At 43.6% G+C, this 26,004-nt stretch overlaps 2 protein-coding genes and 1 pseudogene across 2 annotated transcripts in view; 2 read left to right on the forward strand and 1 right to left on the reverse strand.

The window, feature by feature from the left end:
- Positions 1-2,939: 2,939 nt before the first annotated feature.
- Positions 2,940-3,620, reverse strand: LOC139417522 (UPF0696 protein C11orf68 homolog pseudogene; annotated as a pseudogene).
- A 1,360-nt stretch (positions 3,621-4,980) lies between these two features.
- LOC139416162 (dr1-associated corepressor-like) lies at positions 4,981-10,028 on the forward strand. The gene is made up of 7 exons (XM_071164508.1): positions 4,981-5,415; positions 7,093-7,165; positions 7,473-7,566; positions 7,702-7,824; positions 7,950-8,040; positions 8,228-8,316; positions 8,520-10,028. The coding sequence occupies exons 1-7, from the start codon at positions 5,374-5,376 to the stop codon at positions 8,689-8,691; spliced, it is 684 nt and encodes a 227-aa protein (XP_071020609.1). The 5' UTR covers positions 4,981-5,373; the 3' UTR covers positions 8,692-10,028.
- Positions 10,029-11,633: 1,605 nt separating this feature from the next.
- LOC139416163 (mitogen-activated protein kinase kinase kinase 11-like) overlaps positions 11,634-26,004 on the forward strand; it is a 36,530-nt gene continuing 22,159 nt past the window's right edge. The window contains exon 1 of the mRNA XM_071164509.1: positions 11,634-13,548. Coding sequence (XP_071020610.1) covers positions 12,795-13,548 — 754 coding nt within the window. The 5' untranslated portion in view covers positions 11,634-12,794. The remainder of the gene's footprint in view (positions 13,549-26,004) is intronic.

Raw genomic sequence — 26,004 nt, forward strand, 5'->3', positions numbered from 1 at the left:
GACAATCGGAATTGTATATTACTGACTGTGGGTTATACTAAAGTAGTGGAATATTACCATATACTGTAAAGCAAGACAAGAATACATTGTCATTTCAGGTGATATACGTGAAAAAGACAGTACTCACCTTGGTGACAGATATCTTAATGTTATGTACAGTTTTACCAAGTATAACTTGTCATTTTAATTTTCAATACATCTTTGGAACAGGAAGGATATTGTTGTTTAGAAATGTAGCAGAATCATTCTATATCATGTTAGTAGTGTCAGGAATCAAGGTAAGACCCAGATGCAGACTGTCGAAGTAACACTGTTTATGGTTGAAAACAGAGGCAGGCAAAGACAGGCAGGGGTCTAAAATCTAGGGTATGGCAAAGGTACAGGACAGGGACAGGCAGAGAAGTCAGGCGGGCAGGTACAGGGTCAGGACAGGCAATGGTCAAAAACCAGAAGAACAAGAAAAACAGAGACTGGGGAAAAACCAGGAGTTGACAAGAAAACCGCTGGTAAGCTTGACAAACGAGATGAACCGGCAACAAACAGAACACATGTATAAATACACAGGGGATAATTGGGAAGATGGGCGACACCTGGAGGGGAGTGGAGACAATCACAAGGACAGGTGAAACAGATGAGGGCGTGACAAGTAGTTTGGAGTCAGTATCTAAAATTTCTGTGTATCTAAAATCACTATTTCAGTTATGCTCATTCACAGTGTGGTTTGCTTTTAGACCAGTGTGATATTATTTCACTTCAGCTGCAGTTAATTTCCCATAATACATTTAGACGTTTAAAACCTAACTGGGTTGTTCCACGAAATGTGTCTTTTACGTCCCTTTGATATTTTAAGTAGAAATGGTGTGCAAATAATGGATTTTAAAAGCCTGTTATTTAAAATGAAGTGCCCTTTAACCTATTTAATCGGTGACCGTAAATTTTGTTTTTTCAGTTATAAGGCTCTAAAAATGTTACTGAATGATCTATCAATGCATTTCCAGCAAATAATAAAGGGTCTCGATGAATGATGTGCAGTGTCACATGATTAGTGTAAATTGTCACATGACCAGAGCTGTTTACTTCCTGGTTGCACCATGAGAAGAGAATGACTGCATCAAAGTTCCCAAACAAAAGGTTAGTAAAGTATGTTAAAATAAAGTTAGGACAAATAGTTTTGGTACACATCATCTTTAAGGTGTCTAGTTTTGATATATGCATTTGCAATTACTCAAATTTGTTCAGTGTGATCATAGAATGTGTAAACGTGTTGACGGCAACAATAGTGACCGGCGGGATAACAGTGCATCTAGGTATACACATACATAGGTAAAACAAGAACTAACTTTCTACTCTGTTCTTTCTTTTAGTTTGACTTTGAGTCCAGTTCTGGATATGTTGGATCTAGGTGACTGCCCAGACAAGGCATGCAACATTGCAGTTATCCCTCAAAATGAGAAAGATGCTGTCCTACGGTGATTGTGATAGCGATGGGTCAGATATGGACTATGGACAGGCCATTTGCCAGCCAGGCTGTTGAATGCATATGCGGAACCTATGCAAACAAATCATGACAGGAACAATGATGACCCCCCCCATCCACAATCATCCCCACCCCCCTCCATTGCTGGTAATGAAGGGCCAAGGGCCTCTACCCGCCAGAGGGTCCAGTCAGAAGAGCCAAGGGCCTCTCTCTACAAGCCATAGGGTTCAGCCAGAAGTGCCAAGGGAAAAGCTGCAGGTGGTCAAAAATAAAGATTGAGTGTTCAAACGATCGAAGAGACCTGCCACTGATGTAATTCCAAAACACATAGTATACAGGCCAAATATGCAAAAGTTTGGCACGAAACCACTGAGCCACGGAAGGAGATCTTTACTGGCTGCTACTGTTGAAGATCAGGCAAGATATGACAAAGCTTCTCACTGGCCAATCAACACGATGCACCGGTTCCAGAGAAGTCGTCACTGTGACAAACGTACTGCCTGTGCATGTGAGAAATGCAAAGTCCCACTGCATATTGAGTGCTTCAAGATATACCATGGAAAGTAGAAAAGGAGATAAGACCGAATAGAAAAGTCGATAAAGGGTGAGGAGAAGCAGTACAACGGACTCTAGGAAGAAAAGCACTCATTGTCTCGTATAAGCACTCATTGGCCAGTATATATATATATATATATATATAATTGTATTTTGTTCAGTGTAGGCCTCTACTTGAATGCATATTCTACAGGCTACCTCTATCCTATATGTTACCTTTATGTTCAGTGGGAATGAATCACACGACTGCTATACAGTTGTTAGTGAATGTTGCACTAAAATGTCACAATGACAATGTTACAATGAATATTGCACTGAAGTACAAGTTCAAATGATACAATAAAGTTACAATATTAATGTTTTAGTACATGTTGCACTAAAGTAACAATGTTGAAATACATTGATGGTTGTTGTCTTTTTGTCTTTGCTCTCAGTATTCATATCGTGTTGTATAAGGGTTTTTGATGTGTAAAATAGTCACACAAGAATGTGACGGGGCATTCTAGTGGCAATGCTGGGGACAGCCAGTGACAGAGTTTTACATGTGTAATAACTGGGTTGGGATTTATAAGAACTTTGATAACTACATACGAGAAATATGTTAATTCAGTATACGTAACATTATCCCACCGGTCACAATTGTGACTGACCATAAAACACACCTTTTCACCTAAAAATAATGATTGATTACCTCAAAGGGTTACTAATGACACTTGATTTGGATATTTTCATGTCTGGGAAAATTCTTGGATCAAATGGGTTAATATAGACCACATGGAAAATTCAATACATTGATTTTTAATATTGTTTTTTCAAATTAAAATAAATGGAATCGGGCTACGTACAGGCAAAATCACAGAGGAAAACCTGGTTCAGTCTGCTTTCCAACAGACACTGGGAGACAAATTCACCTTTCAGCAGGACAATAACCTAAAACACATGCCCAGACAAACACTGGAGCTGCTAACCAAGACACGATGCCCAGGTAGGTGTAAACATCCTGCTTGAAAGACAGCTGGCACTTGACCCCCGTGGCCCGGATGACTGCGTCCAGCCTCATCACCTCGGTTTTTGTCCATGAAGTCCTTATTATAGGAACAGATGACGTACTTGCTGTCAGACTTGGGGTCACACAGGTTCACCTTGGTCAGGGAGATCTTCCCTTCCACGGCTGCTCTGGCCACACACTCACAGGCATGGTCCACCTTGAAGCCTGAGTCCAGGTGCATCAGTCCCTTCCCGGTGAGCACCCTGTGGTTCCTTCACAATCTGGAAGGTGACATGTCTCCCGCTGTCCAACAGGCTCTCCCAGCTCTCCTGTAGTCCAGTGATGTCCCCAGTGGCAGGTCAGTGGTCCAGGCCCAACACAGAAATCCACCCCACAGGGCCCTTACCGCCCTCCTCGTCCCCGAAGCGGCCCACCTGGGATGGCTTGTTGGTCTCCAGCCAGCCGTCAAACTCAGCTCTGGGTGTTTTGCGGGAGTTGAATACGATCCAGGGATCCATGGCTCTCGGCGGAGAGTGGCTCTTTGTTCTCCACCTCTGTCCCCTCCCCTGCGACATCTTCCTCCACCTGAACCTCCTCCATGGTGGAATCTCAACAAGGGGTTCCAGTGGTGGGTTCTCAGCAATGGTCAAAACGGATGCACAATTTCCCTGTCGATAAGCATAAAGTTAGTTTGAGTGGGAAATGTTTTAAAACCCTGTTCACAAGAACTGCCTTGCAGTCAGTCATTCCCCAGCATGCATGCAAGGAGTTCATGCAACCAAAGATAGAAGCTGTTATGCCCTAGCTTTTTTTGCCAGCCAGCTAGCTCGACGTTGGCATGAAAATTATGTTGTTTAGAAATTGCGTGGTATTTATATTGTACACTGAACAAAAATATAAACGCAACGTGCAACAATTTCTAAGATTTTACTGAGTTACAGTTCATATAAGGAAATCAGTCCTTTAAATAAATAAATGAGGCCGTAATCTAGGCCCCCATGTGTGGGCCTGGGAGGCCACAGGCCTACCACTTGAGAGCCAGGCCGACCCACTGTTAAGCCAGGCCCAGCCAATCAGAATGAGCTTTTACCCACTAAAGGAATTTATTACAGACAGAAATACTTCTCAGCACCGCCTCAAACTATCCTGCAGGTGAAGAAGCCGGGCTGGCGTGGTTAGACTTGGTCTGCGGTTGTGAGCTCGGTTAGACGTACTGCCAATTCTCTAAAAACGACATTGGATGGCGGCTTATTGTAGAGAAATTAACATTAAATTATCTGAAAACAGCTCTGGTGGATATTCCTGCAGTCAGCATTCCAACTACATGCTACCTCAACTTGAGACATCTGTGGCATTGTGTTCTTTGACAAAACTGCACATTTTAGAGTGGCTGTTTATTGCCCCCAGCACAAGGTCCACCTGTGTAATGATTATGCCGTTTAATCAGCTTCTTGATATAACACACCTGTCAGGTGGGTGGAAGGAGAAAGTGTCACAGTGATGTAAACAAATTTGTGCACAACATTTGAGAGAAATAAACTATCCCTTACAAAAAAAGACAGTAACTAGTGTGCAGTAACTGCAGTCGACTGTGTTATTTTGAACGCAGCATTTGTAGCATCCTGCAGTTTTACTGCATTCTAACTAGAGTTACCCTACAGTGTAATGCAGTTATACTACAATCTTTTTTCGTAAGGGTTTTGTGTGTATGGGCAATTTCTGGGATCCTTTATTTCAGCTCATGAAATATGGGACCAACAATTTACATGTTGCGTTTATATTTTTGTTCAGTATACATGCATGAACATAGAACAACTTATAATTGCTATAATAATGAAATGTTTTCCTTTGCCGAGAGGTTTTATATGCCAGCTAACAAGTCTAGGGGGTAGCTGACCGCCTAGCAATGTTTCTGCTCAAGCCTCCATCTTGATTTAAATGTCGCTCGCAAAACTTTATTGAAACACCCCGAATGCAAAATAGCTTAGCTTAGCTATAGTAGCTTGGCTAACGTTATCTAGTAGAAAACGAGCAAAGTAAAAGTTGGGTGATGGGCTTTTAACTGTTTGTCACGTTGAGCCTGCAATGTTGGATTTTATCTCAACGCGACAGTACTTTGATAATGCAACAATCTGTGTTTGTTTGTTATTTCTCACACGAGTGCTGTCCATTTGACCAGAGTGCATGCTAGAAGAATCCGACGGAACGTGAGACCCTGCGGAACATCTCGAGAAGGCTACGTGCTAGGCTAGCTAGCTAGCTAGCTACCTACCTACCCATTTGGGTGCGGGTTGGAGGGACATATAATAACAAAATATCGAAGATTGTTTTAAGTTAAACAGTTCATAAAATAATGCCCAGCAAAAAGAAGAAATACAATGCGAGATTCCCCCCGGTAAGTAGTTACGCTTTGCTTGCTAAGCTGATAGCTAATTAGCTAACTAACTTAATGATCTAAATCTGTGGAATGCTAGCTAGCTTGCTAACTTTAGATCAACAGTGCACCCATTAATATGATTTGTTCTAGGTATGTTGCTAGCTAGTTAGTAGACAAGAAGATAAAGCTAGTTAGCTGGATAACTTTGTAGTTAACAATGCGTATCTACAACTCTAGCTATCTAACTAATGGTAACGTTAGCTACCTAAGCTAGCCATCCAGCCACTTGGGAGGGTGGCTATTAAAAAGGCATTGCTAGCTTAGTTTGTTCATTGTTGTTATTAAGTTTGCCAGCTGTACTAACTGATAGACGAGATTTAGTTATTGACCTAAACAAGTATTAGTTAGCCTGTTAGCTAGGCCTGCTAGGGGGTTGTATCATTCAGAATAAGTGAGACATGATCGGGAAAATTGGAGGATGTGGCTAGCGTTGTAAATGCTTGCCAGATACTAGCATAAGTTGTCAACAAACCAATCCGCCTAGGAATGTCATGATACACTACATGACCAAAGGTATGTGGACACCTGCTCGTCAAACATCTAATTCCAAAATCATGGTCATTAATATGGAGTTGGTCCCCCCCTTTTCTGCCATAACAGCCTCCGCTCTTCTTGGAAGGCTTTCCACTAGATGTTGTAATATTGCTGTGGGGACTTGCTTCCATTCAGCCACAAGGATTAGTGAGGATAGCGATTAGGCCTGGCTCGCAGTCGGCGTTCCAATTCATCCCAAAGATATTCAATGGGGTTGAGGTCAGGGCTCTGCAGGCCAGTCAAGTTCTTCCACACCGATCAACAAACCATTTCTGTATTGACCTCGCTTTGTGCACCTCAGGCATTGTCATGCTGAAACAGTTGCCACAAAGTTGGAAGCACAGAATCGTCTAGAATGTCATTGTATGCTGTAGCGCTAAGATATCCCTTCACTGGAACTAAGGCTGCATAGTCCGAACCATGAAAAACAGCCCGAGACCATTATTCCTCCTCTACCAAACTTTACAGTTAGCACTATGCATTGGGGCAGGTAACGTTCTCCTGGCGTCCTCCAAATCCAAATTTGTCCGTCAGACTGCAAGCTGTTGAAGCGTGATTCATCACTCCAGAGAACGTGTTTCCAATGCTCCAGAGTCCAATGGCGGCGAGCTTTACACCACCAGCCAACTCTTGGCATTGCGCATGGTGATCTTAGGCTTGTGTGCAGTTGCTTGGCCATGGAAACTCATTTCATGAAGCTCCCGACTAACACTTCTTGTGCTGACGTTGCTTCCAGAGGCCATTTGGAACTCTGTAGTGACAAATTTTACCCGCTAGAGCACTCAATGGCTCTTTCTGTGAGATTGTGCGGTCTACCACTTCGCGGCTGAGCCGTTGTTGCTCCTTTTCAATTCACAATAACCGCACTTACAGTTGACTGGAGCAGCTCCTGCAGGCCAGAAATTTGATACGTGGACTTGTTGGAAAGGTGGCTGAAATATATATATATATATAATGTATTTATTTGTTATCTAAATATAGTCAATGTGCTGGGCGTGTGTGGTTGGTTGATCAATTAGTAACTCGGCAATTATGCAGATACTCTAATGGTAGTAATCTTCAATGCGCTCTCTCACTGACCTCTTCCCATTTTGATTACAGGCCAGGATTAAGAAGATTATGCAGACTGATGAAGAGATAGGCAAAGTGGCTGCCGCCGTTCCTGTCATCATATGTATCCGTTCTTCTCACCTGAACGCTTCATCTGTATTTCATTGCAAGTTCACATGAACTGCATTTCAAAGCGTGTATTTTTTGCCAATGACAATATGGAGATTATAGGGTTAATTGTTTGTTGTGCAGTTTGAATGAAAAGTCATATGACTCTCTGTTTTGACTTTTGAGGGGTCGTGTGCCTAGTAAGAGTCTAGCAATCACTCTTGAGTCGTTGCGAAATGTCTAACTGTTTAGTTATTGAAGCCCAAATAAACCACTTTGGTCCTGTGTGGCTAGTGTCTACCTCCCCTTAACTCAACCACCAGCACGAGCTCTGGAGCTGTTCCTGGAGTCTCTCCTGACGAAAGCCTGTCAAGTCACCCAGTCCCGGAACGCAAAAACAATGACGACGTCACACTTGTAAGTCATGTATTCAGTTATCGGTGTTGGTCATAAGTTCAGTAGGGCTACAGATGTTCAGCGTTCTTGTCTATCGGTGCTTTTTTGAAGAGATGGGGACGGTATTGTCTTTTTAAACAGTGTGTGTCTTGGTAGAAAACAGTGCATTGAGCTGGAGCAGCAGTTTGACTTCCTGAAGGACCTGGTAGCGGCAGTGCCTGACATGCAGGGCGAGGGAGAGGACAACCACGCAGAGGGAGGGGAAAAGGTTGCACGCAGGTAACGGACCCCGAACGATACTAACTGTTGACGTGGATAGGATATTACTGATGGTCTACTAAAGCTTTGTGTGTCGGTGAATGTGTGAATTATGCAATCTTGACTTTGTACTTGGTGTCCTCCAGAGGTCGAAAGCCGGGGTCAGGCCGCAAGAACGGAGGAGTTGGCTGCAAGGGCAAGGACAAGAAGCTATCAGGCACAGACTCAGAGCAAGAGGTGGGTGTTGGCCTTAAATTTAGCAGCCACAAAGCATAAGCTTAGCTTAGATAACAGTAACGTTTTATAGAGGGCAATGTTAGTTAGTTTGGCTTGGTGGCCAATTGAAGTTATCAGGTGTAATTTGGGTGGGTGGTGAGGATGTGAGGATAGAGGTTTATTTAGCTTTTCGTTGCCATGGGAACAGGATGACTCCGAGGACAGCGAGACAGACGAGGATGAGGAAGACGGGTCTCAGTCAAGCACAAACCTGCAGCCACAATCCCGATTCCACAGGTAATGGACATGGACAGGCGCGCACACACAGTTAACCACCACACAACTGTACTCTTTGCTAATGTGCTTTCCTGGGTTGTATTCGGGCATTAACTTTCCATTTCACACAGTTTCAAAACATATTTTCTTAACTGAACATGACCCTTTTGTGTGCGGGTACTATTACTAAAGGTGTTGTCCCCCTCTTCTGCCCTGTGCCACAGCCCAGACACCATGCCACCCCAGTACCTCCACATGGACACCGCACAAGGGGGCCTGGCCATGCCCCTGGGCTCCTTTGCCCCCCACCCCTCGCTGATGGGCACCGCACCCCCACCTCCCCCCTCCATGCCGCACAAAGATGAAGACGATGATGATGAAGACTACGACTCTTAGCTCCCCCCCGCTCTTTTTACCTTTAATTTTCTCTTAAGTTCTTCTCTTCTGTGGCTGCATTGAGAAAGAGGTGAGTCTGGGCAGATGCTCACATGCGGCCCATTGTTAAGGAAAAGCCTCCAACAACTGGCAGTAAGGTGTGTAGACATGACAGCTGGCACCACTGAAGACGAGTAATCGGTTGTATATTGTGTTTAATTATTTGTTATTTTAATGTGGAGGAAAAAAATGAACCAGGTTGTTTTATAAAGACAGGTGGTTGTTCTATTTGGACTAAAAATGTCAGTTGATGTTCTGAAAGGCCCCCAGCTCAAGTACCGGTTTGATTAAGTCCCCCATTGTAGTTTGCACTTTGGTTATTCTCTCATCTCTGTTTTCTGCATACGTCATTGGTGTTCAACAGACATATCACTCCAGCTCCTTGTCCACTTCTTCAACGTCTGCTCTGGTTCAGTTGAGATGATCCAACTGTAATGCCTGTGCAGCCTACGTAGCCTCATAGAATACTGTACACACAGACACCTTCTCGAGATGAAGTCAGAGCAGTGGTCGGTTGTATTTTTGAAAGGGGTCAGCACTTTCCTATAGCAAAGGGAGATGAGATGATTGTCTGTGAGGATTCTGAATTTGGCAGAGCGGTTAGATCTTGGTCTTGCTTTTGGAGTTGGCCGTTATTGCACGTGGCTATTCCAATTGTTAGGGTGTGGGTAAGGAGATGTGTTTTACTGTAGGTTATGAATTCTTCTCAATGTGACTTGAGTTGAGGATTTTCCCCTTTTTAATGCAACTTTTTATGACGATAATTGATCCTCCTGAAGACCTTGGCCGTTAGCTTACGTCAACCATATTCACATGTCATTATGCTAATGATTACAACTCCAATTGGTTGTTTTTGTTGATTTGAAATATGAGTGACAAGTCACTGCTTTTGAGGTAAAATATGTTGTGTTGTACCCCCTTCCCCACCCCAACTATCTCCTTCTTGAAGACAGATATTTCTGTGCTGGCTATTCTTATCTGAAATGTACTGTGATGCTCCTCCTGGACCATAACTTTGTTTTTAAAGTTGTTAAACCGCTCACCTTTTCGCCTATAATTTGTTTTCAAAAATATATCGTCCCCCCACTTGGAATAAAATTCTCCTTTGTATTGTATTTTTTTCTTCTCTCTTTTAGATTGTTTTAATGTACACATTGAAACGCAGAGAAGGATAGGGCTCCCGTTTCAGTGTCTCTTGATATGAAATGTTTTAAGGTAGGCCGTTGAACTTGACGCTGTATGTAAAATTTTAACATTTTATTTTGTATGGGTGAAATAAAGTTCAGATTTCAATAAAACACTGCCCAACTATTATTTTTTTTATTTTACATTAAACGGCATGAGATCTTTTACCAAGCGTATCTGTGATATTACAAGCCACAATGCCATACGCTATTTGTTGTTGAGTCCATTGAAACTGGCAATGAACTTCATTCCATTGGCACCTAAGCGAAACATTTCACAAGGCTTCACCTTACGACTACACAGGAGTGTAACACATTGTTTGAGTTCAACCCAAACCCATCCTACATTCTCTGGACTTCCCATTCCCATATGGAAAATCTGTACATTTCTCTCTAAGCCGCCTTCATGTCTCCTCCAAATACTTCCCGTCTCAGACTCCAGGTATAGAATAGAAATGGCCGACCATGCATTAGTACTCCTACGAAGTGTGTATAAACGTTTAACAATGGATGTTTGTCACCACAGCTGATGTGATGTGTGTTTTCCTCTGTCAAGGCCATGTTGTTATCAACAGAGTCGGCAAGGTGATTGAAGTGCAAGCCAGCACAGGTCTGTTCTGTGGGAGAGATTCCCATGGAGGGAAGATTTGATTCGATTAGAAACACTGAACAAAGAAAATACTCTTTCTGAAAAGGCAGTTCATTTTTTGTTCTCCGTGTGCACTGTGAACCCACACCCTTCCCTCCCTCCCTCTGAGTTTGGTTTCATATTGTAAATGTAACAGCAGGCCTGGCTTGGCCACCAGGCCACAAAAACAACTGCCTTCTTCCTGCACAAGTGATGAGTCAGCGCTGGGTAGCAGGGGTGGGGGTGTTTGGCCGGGGTTATGGGAGGGGATTTACTTTCGGGGCGGCGGAGCAACAAAGGCCTGCCATGGGGCAGGGGAGCCATCAAAGGCCTCAGAAGGAAGCACACTGTTTCCACACAGCAGTACAGGGCAAAGGTGCCCTAGGTGGCAAAGTTTCAGGTTTCGTCTGTCTCAGACCCAAATAGCATGACATGTTTTATGTTTATTCAATAGATGCACCTCTTCAGAGAAACAGCTACACTAAAGTGTTTTATGTACACTTTTGCATATTACACCATGCATAATCAACCTCATTAGTATTGGAGACTATGTAACCTATTATAGGCCTTATTAACTGAATTATATTTATATCTCAACATTTGCACGTTGGACCACTAACTTGCCAAATACGAGTGTATTTATTTCTCACACAGATATTCCAGTGAACCTCATATAGAAAACGGGAATTAGTCCGCATATTACTGCTGCCTCCACCAGAACGCGAGTTGCGTTGTTTCTGTCACCTGGGGCGTATTCATTCCGCCGATTCTGTTGTAAAACATTTCTTCAATGTAAGCAAACGAAAAGAAATGGGGAGTGACCTAACTGAATTTGTCCAAAGTAAACTCTGGGTTTAGTTGCAGAACGGAAGCACTGTTTGGACTAATGGAGAGTTCGTTTTGCATGGCCCCGTGCCCCGGGTGAGTGGAGATAATATTGAAGGACCAATGGAATGGTCAAAAATCTACTGACTCCGCCCAGGGGCACCGGACCATGAAACACGAAATCGCCCAATGATTAAACCCCTGACGCTTTCTTTTCCTGCTGGGAAAAAAGTTACTAAACCACACCCTCTTCTCTGACTGAAGGCACAGACGTAGAGTGGTTCGAGAACGGAACGACGGCTAAAGGAAGTGGGGGACATGATAACAATAATGCATCTATCCTGACGCTTTTTGGACATCGGTAATAACAACGAGCTTGTCGGAGCTTGGCACTAAAGTATCGTTACGCACGACGGACAATACATTATTTGTTTCCGGTGTGCGGGTCTCTTTTTAAAAAAAAAAGTAGACTCAGAAGCAGGATCGTGCAGTTCTTCCTGTTGCCAACTCGGTGGATATAAAGTTCTTATGGAATATACCGACTTGTACAATTGAGATATTGTATATCACCACCGGGCGAGACAGCAAATATGCATACAGTTGGGCAAACGGATGTGAGATTTGTTGACAGAACGCATAGAAGTTTCGTCCAGATACCGTTGGTCGTGCTGTGGGTTTAGGGCGAGTTGGTCAGCTTTGAAAATTGCGGTAAAGCACGGGGTTCGCCTGACTGAACGCTCCTTTCCTGCTATTCTTCTCGTCTTTTCAGCGCTTCCTGCTTATGACGGCCACGGCACTTATTGGCTAAAAATACAGACATTTCTAAATGGACAACTAAATGGAGTTGAGCTCTTTTGTTGTGGTTATTATTGTCCAATGTTCTGGATATTTTACAACCACCTGATGCTAATTTTAGTGACTGATCCATCCAGTTCTCTGCACAGTCTTGGTTTTGTTATAATGGAATAAGTTCTCCTTTATTTCAAATTCCAATCTCAGCACATACTCATTGGTTAATATGTGACTGTGTGGTATAATAATAGAGTAATTAAGTGAGCTATGTGCTCAAACCACACATTGAAACACCACATAAGTTAAGTATCAACTTGCTTTATGGAGACAATTCTGCCATTTTACAAATTGGAACACTTTGGCAGAACTGGTCACATCCATGGCCTTTGTTTGATCGTTGCCAACTCCAATGGAAACATAAGCAGTCCATTTCGAGTCGTATGAGAGGCGCTTTTTATCCTGTTATCTTTGAACACTGTTGTGTTCCTGTTGGCCAGGTCTTTGAACGCATTTCACGGGTCCCTGATGAACCAACTAGACACAGAGGAACGGGAGAGTGGCGCAATAAAGTACTCTATTGTGCTTTATTTTGGAAAATCTAACCCAGTGTCTGAGCATTTGCTCATTGTGGCTCCATGGAGCCGCTGAAGACCATTTTTACCCGCGGGCCACTGTCGAACTGGAAAGGTTTGGATCAATCGCAAAAAGGGAACTTCACCAATACTGTGTGGACGGCTTTATTCGACTATGAGGCGTCCGGTAAAGACGAGCTCACCCTCCACAAAGGTGACCTGGTGGAAGTCCTGTCGCTGGACTCTGAGATATCCGGTGACGAGGGCTGGTGGGCGGGCAAAGTCAACAACAAAGTGGGCATCTTTCCCTCAAACTACGTGTCCTTCAAGCCACCTTCATATGGGAAACTGCAGGGCACTGGGGTCGGGGAGCTTGGGCCAGCCGTGGTGGGGGAGTTCGAACCCGAGGCTGTGGATTTCAGGGAGCTGAGCCTCGAGGAGGTCATTGGGGTCGGAGGCTTCGGCAAGGTGTATCGCGGTACGTGGAGAGGTGGGCTGGTGGCCGTGAAGGCGGCCCGCCAGGACCCGGACGAGGACATCAGCGTGACGGCCCAGAACGTGCGCCAGGAGGCCCGGCTGTTTGCCATGCTCACTCACCCCAACATCATCGCCCTCAAAGGGGTTTGCTTACGGGAACCCAACTTGTGCCTCATCATGGAGTACGCATCCGGTGGCGCACTGAGCCGAGCATTGGCCGGGCGGCGCATCCCGCCGCACGTCCTGGTCAACTGGGCGGTGCAGATCGCCAGGGGCATGCTCTACCTGCACACGGAGGCCATTGTTCCTGTCATCCACCGTGACCTTAAGTCTAACAACAGTAAGTCCCGGCACTAGGCCCGTCTATGTCCAAGAGCTTCTTTTTTTTTACACGATGCACAGTGGTTAGAACATTGTTATAGACAACACCTAGTGAGACCCAGAAGGTCATATCCAGGTGAATTAGTGGCATTTCCTTAGCTCCATGACAAACTATCAAGTTCAGTTTCACCTGGACACTTGGCTCTGAGTGAAATGCTGGTATGCTACCTATTTGCTGGGGATCTTGGCCTACAGGACTCAGGCAGGGGATTGTCAGGACATGTGCACTGCAGGCTAGGGTATATGTTGAATCACCACAAGATACACCACACAGTTTGCCTTTGACAAAGCTCAACCCCCCCCCCCCCCCCCCCCCCCCCAACTACAATATTGACTTTAATAGCTCACAATTTACAAGTACAAACATCCCACCTTTTAGACAAATGCAATTTTACAACCACACACTAATGCTACACACACACATCACAACTTCTGCTACCAGACTGTTATTATACTGCTCAATTTATACACTTGTCCCCCAATACACGTGCAAATATTGGACTACATATTGTGCCTTCCTGTTTTATACTTGCTCAAATGTATTCTATTCTACTGCCATTTTACTTTAGGTTCATATTATAATTTCTTATTGTTGTTTCATTGTTGAGAAGGAACCTGAACGTAAGCGTTTCGTTGGACGATTTATACCATACTTATCCCGTACATGTGGCCTCATTTAAAGTTTCAACTTGATTGTGAAAGTCTAATGAGCATTTCTCGATAACGAGACCAGCTGCTTCGCGAGCAAAAGGTCAAGAATTCTAGTGGATGCATTTCAAGTCCGTCACAATTCACCCTTTGGACTTGTGGGAATAACAGTGGTATAGGTGTTTTGGACTCTGGCCACGTAGACCTATACCATGGACCTTATACCACATCAAATAGATGTAGTGAAGGTGATACAGAGAGAATTCAACTCTCTCAATCCATAACAAACGGTTGTTGGAACTGTCAGGCTGAGTGTGTCTAAGTGACATTGATAGTCAAAACACAAGGCCACCTGAATTCACACACCGAGGCAAAACCATTATTATACCAATAATCTGTGTCAGAGGCTCGGCAATGTTCAGGGTTTGTAATTGTTCAGCGTCCTCTCTTTTATCGTTTGTTCAAATCACCAAATAATCCCTCTGAACCATGTTACCTTACGCAAAATATCAAGGTAATTTTTTTTTAGTTTGACTAGAGACCGGCACCACTTCTTAGAATATGGGCCTTGGTAGGTCGGCGTTAGTAGTTTTATACCCAGTTTCAAGGTTTTCGGTCACACCTATCCCTAGTTAGGCCAAAGTATCACTGTTTTCAGTACATATTCATTGATTCTCACAATGCACAATCCTTTCACTTGTTCCACTGCACCTTTCCTCTCTCAACCCCCGACTTGCTTCATGACCCAGGACAATTACTTTTTCACTTTAATATGTCTGCCAAACAAAGAGCATTGATTTCAAAGTTTAACCAACCATATAACTCTATGCACAGGGACTACTTTGAAACATTTCCAAAAAAAACACATTTAGTAGAAGAACTGTGCAGATTAAACTTTGGGTAACGGAATTTCGATAAACTCTTCCTCAGGTTTTTATGCGACCACGTTTTCCAAAAACTCTTAAATATCCACTCCGAATAAAGATTGAAAGATGTCTGCAGAAATAATGGAGACTGACAATGGCACCTTGAGTTTGAAGAAATCTCTAATTATTGAACTCCAGTAAGTGAGTTGGATTTACACCCAGTAACAGAATTTCATCATGGGTCTCTTGCCTGAACTAAACAGAAATGGTTAAAAATGTCATTCTCCTCATGTTTTGACATCACAGCGCAGAACAGCAGAGTACAGTAGAGTACAATGCAGCACATCAGAGTACAGTACAATGTTACTGTGCTATACTCTACTTTTCTGTACTGTACTACTGTAGTGTACTGTAACCTACTGTGCTCTACTCACTGTACTGTGTTTTGCTATCCAAACTTGTGAAATATACTCGTGAAGTATCTATGACGGGGTCCAGATTTGGTCCGGTCCGTCTGTGGACGTCATTAACATCAAGGCCAGGGTGGACTGACCAAATTTCATCTACTTTTCAACATCCATGGACTTCTGGCGTCGGTCCGTGCTCAGTGGGTGAGGATGCTGGTTACAGTCAATGGAAAAAGAGGGGACTCATGGGTAGGTGTCAGTGAGAGGTTGGGAGAGGTGACATTAAACTGGAGAGTGAGAGAGAGCGGGAGGGAGGAGTTTAATACTCTTTGTTTGACCACCAGACAACAGAAAGCTAAATAAAACCGTTATGAGCTGAACATAACAGTATGCCAGTGGAAGAGAGACCAGTAGCAGGTGACCCAACTGTAGTTTGTGACTATGGTGATTTCCCAATGGTTACCAATTAATTTGTGGTATTTCCGTTACTGAATTACGAGTTTTTAAGTCTCAATTCATATACAAATTTGATATCAGTAAAATCACTAACTTATTGGTAGGTCCACCATTACTTGTTACTTATTTAAACTTTCATTATCCCCCATGAAGGAGAGACATTTGAAAATATATTAAGGATATGTAGGTATTTGGGAAAGGAATTAAGGCAATATTTCTTAAACTTACTGAAGGTTTCTCAAACTAAATATAAATGTTGATTTTAGTTTGCAAGGGTCATCACATTATTGTGTTTTGATGTATTTCTGATAGCTTTTTTTTTTTTTTTTTTGAATTTTACCCCTTTTTCTCCCCAATTTCATAGTATCCAATTGTTGTAGTAGCTACTATCTTGTCTCATCGCTACAACTCCCGTACGGGCTCGGGAGAGACGAAGGTTGAAAGTCATGCGTCCTCCGATACACAACCAACCAAGCCGCTGCTTCTTTAACACAGCGCACATCCAACCCGGAAGCCAGCCGCACCAATGCGCCGGAGGAAACACCGTGCACCTGGCCACCTTGGCTAGCGTACACTGCGCCCAGCCCGCCACAGGAGTCGCTGGTGCGCGATGAGACAAGGACACCCCTACCGACCAAGCCCTCCCTAACCCGGGCGACGCTAGGCCAATTGTGCGTCGCCCCACCGACCTCCCGGTCGCGGCCGGTTACGACAGAGCCTGGGCGCTGATTTTTAAGATGGAAAATGTATCTACACCTTAATTTCCCCAAAATATAGACTCTCTTTAGCTTTCATTTGACACCAAATGTGATACGCTCCTATGAACTAACAATTGTTAGTGCTCATGTGTCCTTTTTTTTTTTTTTGAGGGAAATGCCCCCCACTGTTCAGACTGAGCAGACATCAACGAAACCCACTGGACTGGAAAACACCCATGTTGTGTAAAGAAAAGCTCTTTAAATGCAGGGTTTATAGGCTATATGGAGCGGCACATCCAACACAGTCCCTCTCTACCTCCTACCTTTATGGTTTTTACATTTAATTCCCTGAAGCTTTGTCCCAGGCCTGCCTTTACTTGTCTCGATCCTGCTGTTTGGGGAAGGAGATGTCTGTTTTTTAGAGAGAGAGAGAGAGAGAGAGAGATATCTTCCTTCAGTGTTTCACCAGTCACTTTTTAAAGTGTACGGGTGAATCGTATCAAGGAAAGATGCACACTATTCAAGTTGGCGCCATTGAAAATGCAATGAGGTTCGAGCTTCTAAAATTGGACACAAGCCACTGACACACAGCGAGGCCTTATATTCAATAAGACAGTAAGTGAAAGGAGAAAGGTTGAGAAAGGTCAAGTTCAGAGAAAGACGTTCACTACACGATAACGATGATTTTAAAAGTGAATTAAAGGCATTGTTTAGTGGACTGTTGCAATTTTTACAGCCAAACCTCTATTTCATGTAGATGACATGGTATAGAAAGGTCCAGACCAGTAGTGGTGCGTGGGTAAAATCACTGAGGAAGCCAAGTCAGTAAATAACCCATATTACAACTTATGTTGTGATAATTGCATTGTTTTGCTATATAACATCCGCGATATACATTAAGGCCGTGACAACAGAAGACATCGATCACACAACGGTGAAATAAATTCAACTACACGTTGCTCTCCGGTTTTGTTATGAAACAAACGTACATCTGTCCCGGTGAAGTCCACAAAGCAAATGATGCATACAAACAGACACTCCATGACCAAAAGTATATGTGGACAACTGCTCTTCGAACATCTCATTCCAAAATCATGGGCATTAATATGGAGTTGGTCCCTCCCCTTTGCTGCTATAACAGCCTCCACTCTTCTGGGAAGGCTTTCCACTAGATGCTGAAACATTGTTGCGGGGACTTGCTTCCAGTCAGCCACGAGCATTCGTGAGGTTTGGCACTGATGTTGGGCGATTAGGCCTGGCTCGCAGTTGGCGTTCCAATTCATCCCAAAGATGTTTGATGGGGTTGAGGTCAGGGCTCTGTGCAGGCAAGTCAAGTTCTTCCACACCGATCTCAACAAACAATTTCTGTATGGACCTCGCTCTGCGCACGGGGCATTGTCATGCTGAAACAGGAAAGGGCCTTCCCCGAACTGTATCCACAAAGTTGGAAGCACAGAATTGTCTAGAATGTCATAGTATGCTGTTGCATTAACATTTCCCTTCACTGGAACTAAGGGCCTAGCCCGAACCATGAAAAAGAGCCAAAGACCATTATTCCTCCTCCACCAAACTTTACAGTTGGCACTATGCATTGGGGCAGGTAGCATTATGCTGGCATCCTCCAAACCCACATTCGGCCGTCGGACTGCCAGATGGTGATGCGTGATTCATCACTCCAGAGAACACAATTCCACTGCTTCAGAGTCCAATGGCGGCGAGCTTTACACCACTTCAGCCGATGCTTGGCATTGTGCAGCTGCTCAGCCATGGAAACCCATTTCATGATGCTCCCAATGAACAGTTCTTGTGCTGACGTTGCTTCCAGAGGCTGTTTGGAACTCAGTAGGGATAGACAATTTTTACTAGCTTCAGCACTCTGCGATCCCGTTCTAAGAGCTTGTGTGGCCTACCACTTTGTGGCTAAGCCGTTGTTGCTCCTAGACGTTTGCACTTCACAATAACAGAACTTACAGTTGACGGGGACAGCTCTAGCAGGCAGACATTTTACAAACTGACTTGTTGTAAAGGTGGCATCCTATGATGATGCCACGTTGAATGTCACTGTGCTCTTCAGTAAGGCCATTCTACTGCCACTGTTTGTCTATGGAGATTGCATGGCGGTGTGCTCGATTTTATACTCGTCAGCAGCTGGTGTGGCTGAAATAGCCGAATCCACTAATTTGTTGTAGTGCCCACGTGCTTTTGGGTGTATTTATAGTGTATATCACCTGTAGAATGGTCAAACAAGTTCAAGTTTAGTGTTACCGCAAGTCAGCACAAAGACAACAGACACTGCCTCCAGTATTCCAGCACCATTTCAACTTAGTATTCCAGCATAAAATTAACAAGACTATATACAAACTTAAATATACCAAAAACAATTTAGTCCAATCAATGTTGCTAAATATCATGCTTCTGTCCATGGTACTGATTTGTGGTGTGTGCGCATGTTAGACAAAACATGTTGACTCACCCTACTTGTAGACTGGTTGAAGGCCAATGCCATCCTCTCTTTCATGTTGGCAAAATGTTAATGGCTCTGTCATTGTTAGTTTTTGTTGTCATAGTCTGCCTAGCTAAAATGCTTGCAAGCCTGACTTCCTGGCATGGGCAACAATGAACCACTAAGTTAGCTAGGTTAACTTTAGCCTACTTGGCTACAGATTGAACTTCCATTGTCTCAGGCCAGTGGCACAACAAATAAATGTATGTTTGGATCAGAATCACCATCAAAATCATTGGCCTGTACAGAGAATTAAGTCAAAACCACAAGTCCAAATCCCCATCTCCATCCATGGCTTAGGAAAGGGACGATTTAGCAAGCTAGCTACCGCAGGACATCAACACAAGCAGACCAGAAACTGACACGTTTTTTTTCTGAAAATTGTTTTTCCAAGGAAGTGATTTTTAATTGGTCTGAAATAAAATCCAAACTGGCCACCAGGACAACCCACAGTTGCGCTCAGCTCAACGGCGATTGGTTAATTATCTTATAGTTGTTATTTTATCAAGGGAGGCCAAATGCTTGTTGGCATCAGTCAATCAAACGCTACGGCGGCAACATGTTATACTCTTTTGGTCCAGACGGGTCCAGACATTCTGAGACGAGGGGCGCTGTTTCCCTCGCTCGGGTGATTTCTCCGCTGAGATTCAGCTACTTGCAAATTGACAGATGATGAAAACACAAAGAGACGAAAAAGACATTTTTATAATTTTTTTGTTGGTCAAATATTTGGGGAAGCCCGGCTTCCCTTGGCTTCCACGAATACACGCCACTGGTCCTGACACACGCATTTTGTGATTTCACATGTTTTTGAGAAACTTACCCCAAACAGAAAGTCACTTCCTCATCCCTGTTGTGTAGTCTGGGGGGTCTGACAAAATGTAATCTAACGTTGCAGATACATTTCGGAATTCGCACAATTTCATGTGTAGAACATCTGAAGACCTGCATCACTATACTGATCGCGTTGCCGTTTCTAAAATGATGTATTTGGGTGTTTGTTTGGGGGACCCCCATACTACAAGGATATGGAAGGGATTTGCTGTTTTGGGGTAAAACGTGAAATCACAAACGTGTCTGGATACTTTAACATGCCATTTACATCCAAAAATGGATATTTGGTTGTAATTTTTTTTAAAAAATGTGTCCATTTTAAGGGTGAAAGACACTTTCTATAGGTGTAGAGATTTTAAAAGATAAAAGCCTACAGCTTTGTTTACAAATCAGTGAAGCTGATTGTACTTACTGTGTGAATGGAAGATGCTGATTGAACAGGATCATTGAAGAAGGTGCACACAGAGGAAGGTCTTAGATGCAAGCCAGAGGCCAGAACTGGACTTCTGTTGAATGTAAATACAGAGGAAGGTACAGCAGAGAGGAGCCTCTTCCTCTCGCATTCCCAGTACCAGCACACACACACACACATACCTTGGGACCCCTTATCAGTCAGTCACTGACATCTCGGCCCTCAGATACACACAATCGGTCATAAACACATTGGCTCACGCACATTATATTTACACCCACTATAAATATACACTATAGTTTGAAATCACGTGGGAAATTCCACACTAAGCATTGGTGGAGTCAAACTAAATTGAATGGCCCTTTTTAAAAAAATGTTTTTAAAGAAGAACTACGGTTTAAGTACATCTTGGAACATGTTTTTTTTCTTTCTTTTTCTTCCCAGAGTGGATAAGTATCTGATATACTGGTGGTATACGGATGTGTTTTTCTTCAGGGTCCTTAGCGCCGCAACGCAGCACACTGAAAACATCCCCTGTGTTGCTCTGCACTCCCAGACACACACTGGCAGTCTCTCGCTACTTACACACTCGTTCTCACACACATCAACATTCCCAAATTCACTGAGGAGAATTACGAGGGCAGTTTGGACATTTAGCCCATAGTGGCGGCATGTGAGGTATTCAGGCCAGGATGTAGAGACATTTTGAACTTGATAAACTCCTGAATTGCAACCTGTATTTCTATAAGTCTGGCATGTTGACTTTCATCATCTGTAGCAGGGGCAGCTGCGGCAATAGAGTAGCTTTGCCAGTCGAGTCTATTGTCAGAGACAAACAATACTAGGCTAAAGTGTGCTGATCTAGGATCAGGTCCCCCTGTCCTTGTCATCTTTTTCACAATGATCTAGGAAGGCAAAACTGATTCTAGATCAGTACTCCTCCTCTGAGATGCTGTATGAATACAGGCCCTGATATAGACATTTTGAAAGTAAATCCAAGAGGTGTTGTATGTAAATTAAATGGTTAGAGATACCAATGGGGCTTGACCGTTATGGCCAGTTAGTCACTTTTTGTTAAGTGGTAGCTTTACTTTGTAGTTAACTGGGTAAATAGGTCATGGGATGAGTAGGAGGAGATGGTACTCGTAAATTCAGATCAATAACTCATCTGCATATTCAAACCGAAAGCAAACTATATTCTGTTTTGTGCAGGAAATGGCCTCCAACTGGAATGAGATCCTGGTCTTGGAGATAGAAACAGGTTGGATGCTAAATGTAGCCACAAATCGATTGAATAAATAACCTTGCTGTAGGTCAATTCCCGTCTTCTATTCTCAATCAATCCGGGATAAAAAATAAAGTAGAACACAAAGTTGATAGCCGTTCTTGTTTGTCGCTGTTGGATGAAACGACGACGTTCCAACCCCCAATCTACAGTAGCAAACGCAGCCGACAGACAGTGGCAAGGAAATACTCCCTCGGCCTCAATAGGAACAAACCTCTCCTTTTATCCTTTTCACTGACTGCTTCAATACCAGTGTGTTGCTGCCTAACAGGAATCACCTGTGATTTGGGTGGCAGTGCCAGGTTCTGTGGAGGCTGTCAGGGCAAGGCTCAGCTGCTTTCCCATTGGAACAGTGTCTGGCGGATTGTGATAAGAGTGCAGTAGGCCCAGGAGGGGTGAGGGTAGCTGGCCTCCCCTCTAGCTCTGTGTTCCCTTCTCTTTATTTTGGAAAGGCCGGGCAAGCTGCATCCTGAGATCCCAGGGTCTGATTGGCATAGGGAGGGAGGGGGGCAGGTAGGAGCTGGCACGGGATTCCCATACACACACTGTTGGCTTGGATACACGCATGCATGGATATACACACACATGCACGGACAGAATGTGTACACACACACACAACTAATAGTTCCAGAATAATATGCTGTGTGGAACAGAGAGCAGGAGGATGAGGGCCTGGACAACACAACTCCAGTGAATGAGAGGAGTGAGGGACCAAACGAGACACTAAGGTCACACCACAGAAGATGTGGAGAGTTCCAAAACCCAGGGAATCAGGGAGAGGTCTTTTCCAGGCTTCCAGCTAGTTCGCTCACTGGCTTGGTTTGGCATCTTTTCTAAAGTGAGCCGATGGAGAATTCTTACCATTTGGCTAGAACGATTTGACTAATTTTCCTGTTGTTATGCTTCTCTGTACATCCTGTATGCTTCTCTGTACCTGAGCATTTGTATGTGTGCATGCAGCTGTTCTACCAGAGTCGAGCAGGGGAGGCTGCTGAGGGGAGGACGGCTCATAAAGATGGCTGGAACGGCACAAACGTAGTGATACCACTCCACTTATTCCAATCCAGCCATTAACCACGAGCCCGTCTTCCCCAATTAAGGTGGCACCAACCGGTGGAGTCGAGGTATGCTTATCATTACCGCTACATTTTTGTCGTCTCTCTCAGTAAGTTGAAACCGATTTTTGATCTGTTTCAGTGCCGTTCTGCGCGATTGTGCAAACATTAGTGAACATTTCTTGTCAATCAAACCTTGATAACTAGCTAGATCAATGCACGACACGGGACCATCACATTGTACTATGTTGCATAAAGGGGACCGTCTTTCAAAAAAAAAAAGTAGGAAGTAACCGCCCACTTATACACCAGCCACCTCTGACCCGACCTCCTGACCTCTACACCCTGTGAGGTTGACCGCGGATTGACTCCCAGGGTCTGAGTTTCCTAGGATACCAGAGAGGCCGGCGCGAAAGGGCCGACTCCGCCGCAAAATCTGTCAGCGCGAGAATAAAGCACGAAGCAGCCCAAGTTAGTCTTTTTCTGTATGGGGGTCAGCGAGAGAGTCAAATTAAGTCAACATTAACATTGTATTGCTCATTTGCTCAAGTGAGGCTTATTTGATCGAATAGAGTTTTCGTAATATTTAGGTTGTTACAAATATCCTGATATAAGTGGACGCCGTGGCATCCTGGCAACTTCGAGTAAAAAAAAATATATATATATATATTGGAGTTGTGCCTGTTGTTCACATGCCCTCTCATGAACTAGAATGTTCTGCCTCCTGCCTGCCTTCTGCCTTTGCTGACATGTATTCCCATTGTTAGAGCAGACAGTCCAAAATCTAGATCGTCTTTGAGGAGGCTGAGCTAATGGGGGTTAAACTTCAACGACTGATGTTGATGTCAGCTTCACTGCTTGAGAGAGAGAGAGAGAGAGAGACTTGTAGCATTGTTGTTTTGCAAAGGTGAATTTAGCTTTTACGCACTTTAGCTGCCAAGAGGAAAATACTCAATGACTAGACTTGGTGTATGTTATGAAGAACCCATTGACAGAGCAATCCCTTAACGCGCCCTTATTAAAAGGAGGCCGAGGGTCTGAGGAGAACTTGTCTTTTATAATGCCAAGTAACTAAATGCCCTGTTAATACCACATCAACTCTAATATGTTTCAGGTTAATCACGAGTTGTGTTCTCTTGCAAGTTGCTGTTTTGCTGCTATTCGTCCATATCTCTCTGTGTCTCCCTCTCTCTTTCTCTCTCTTTCGGTTTCTCTCTCCCTCTATCACTATGTCAGTGTTAGAGGTTGCCAGACTGTCTGTCAGCCTATGGCTCTGTCCCTCAGGGGACAAAGCTCCCGTTCTTCGTGGGGAAAGCCCCCTCCCCTGTCGGAATTCTCCCTCGCCTACGGGCAGAGAGCAGAGCCGGCCCAAACACACAGGAGGGGAGGGCAGAGAGAGATGAAATCAAATCAAATTGTATTGGTTGCGTACACACATTTTTGCAGATGTTATTGCAGGTGCAGTTTCTAGTTCCAAACAGTGCAGTAATACCTAACAATACACACAAATCCACCAAAACATTAAGACATATCAGAATGAGCCATGTCCGAGTCCGGAATAGAAATATATCTATATAATGGCTTGAATAGACCATATATGAATAGAAAAGATGTGTACAGCAGTAATTCTATAGGATGAGGCTTGACTAGAATACATATGAAGTGGGTAAAACAGTATGTAAACATTATTAAAGTGACCAGTGTTTAATGACTATGTACATAGGGCAGCTGTCTCTAAGGTGTAAGTTAGAGCAATGGTTCCCAAACACACACACACACACACACATACATACCGACCATAACATCAGCCAACAGCCATGATCATATAGGGAACTCGGTGCAGCTTTCAACTTACTCTTAAAAGTTGTACAAATAAATTGGGTAGTGCATCATCACTTTTCCTCTTCTCATGTCAGTCACTGCTGCCCTTTTCTATAGACAGCATTTTATAACTTGTCAGAAGGTTTTTGATTTTGACATTTTTTTTTTAGGCCATATTGTTGTAATTTTTGTTGTCACTCAAATATCACATCAATACACATTTGACACGGCAACGTGCATAGAATTGCTCGAAAATGTGTTTTAAAACTGCAACATTTTCTTTGCACCCCATGACAGAATGTGTAGAATTGCAGGAAATAAGCTTTAAAACCTGCAAAATTCTCTCTACCAAGAAGAGGGGTGTGAACAGTTTGTGTCATGAACAATGCTTGTGCCCATAGAAATGGTTGGTTTACATGTCTAGGGTCATTTCAGTGACTACCTACTCTCTTTCTTTCTCTCTCTCTGAACAACAAACAATACTAAACAGAGTCCCATTGCCATGGGGATGTAGCTGCCGTGTCGCAGGCGTTGTTGTTTGGTTGCCCTGTCTGTGTCAGGAGGTTGTCTGGGGCTGGGCATGGTAGCAGGGACCAACTCTGGGTCTAGTGCCACATGTCCTTGTTCACCTTATTCCCAATGAGTGATCAGTTAACTGTTACTATAACCTTACATAGGCCTGCAGACAGGACAAGTCGCGTATTGCACCCACACTGCTCGCGCGCGCCAACGAGAGTCTGCGATGCCAAGGACTAAAATAGAAGTCATTCCTATTTCTGACGCAGATCGCACTGAACATTTTATTTTGCGACGCTCGCGCATGCGGCGTGTCTGGTCTGGTCAGCGTGTTAGACTTCTAGTCTGGTAAATCTGTTTAGTGAAACCCGAGATATGTCATGCCGTGGATGTCCATTTAAAAAAAAAAAAAGTGTTTATTTATTTAACCAGGTAGGCCAGTTGAGAACAAGTTCTCATTTACAACTGCGACCTGGCCAAGATAAAGCAAAGCAGTGCGACACAAACAACAACAGAGTTACACATGGGATAAACAAAAGTACAGTCAAAAACAAAATAGAAAAAAATTAAGTCTATATACAGTGTGTGCAAATGGCATGAGGAGGTAAGGCAATAAATAGGCCATAATAGTGAAGTAATTACAATTTAGCAGATTAACACAAGTGATAAATGAGCAGATGATGATGTGGAAGTAGAGATACTGGTGTGCAAAAGAGCAGAAAAGTAAATAAAAACAATATGGGGATGAGGTAGGTAGATTGGGTGGGCTATTTACAGATGGACTATGTACAGCTGCAGCGATTGGTTAGCTGCTCAGATAGCTGATGTTTAAAGTTAGTAAGGGAGACATAAGTCTCCAGCTTCAGCGATTAGTTATTTTGAATTTATTTTGAATCAAATAAAAAAAATTGCAA

This window comes from Oncorhynchus clarkii, chromosome 9 (assembly GCF_045791955.1).
Source record: "Oncorhynchus clarkii lewisi isolate Uvic-CL-2024 chromosome 9, UVic_Ocla_1.0, whole genome shotgun sequence".
NCBI classification, from domain to species: Eukaryota; Metazoa; Chordata; class Actinopteri; order Salmoniformes; family Salmonidae; genus Oncorhynchus; species Oncorhynchus clarkii.

What these genes read in the sequence shown, in the direction of transcription:
- LOC139416162 (XM_071164508.1), top strand. Translation starts at nt 5,374, where the DNA reads ATGCCCAGCAAAAAGAAGAAATACAATGCGAGATTCCCCCCG. An exon ending in ACAATGCGAGATTCCCCCCG is followed by an intron (nt 5,416 to 7,092) that starts GTAAGTAGTTAC and finishes TTTTGATTACAG; the next exon opens with GCCAGGATTAAGAAGATTAT. An exon ending in CCACAATCCCGATTCCACAG is followed by an intron (nt 8,317 to 8,519) that starts GTAATGGACATG and finishes CCTGTGCCACAG; the next exon opens with CCCAGACACCATGCCACCCC.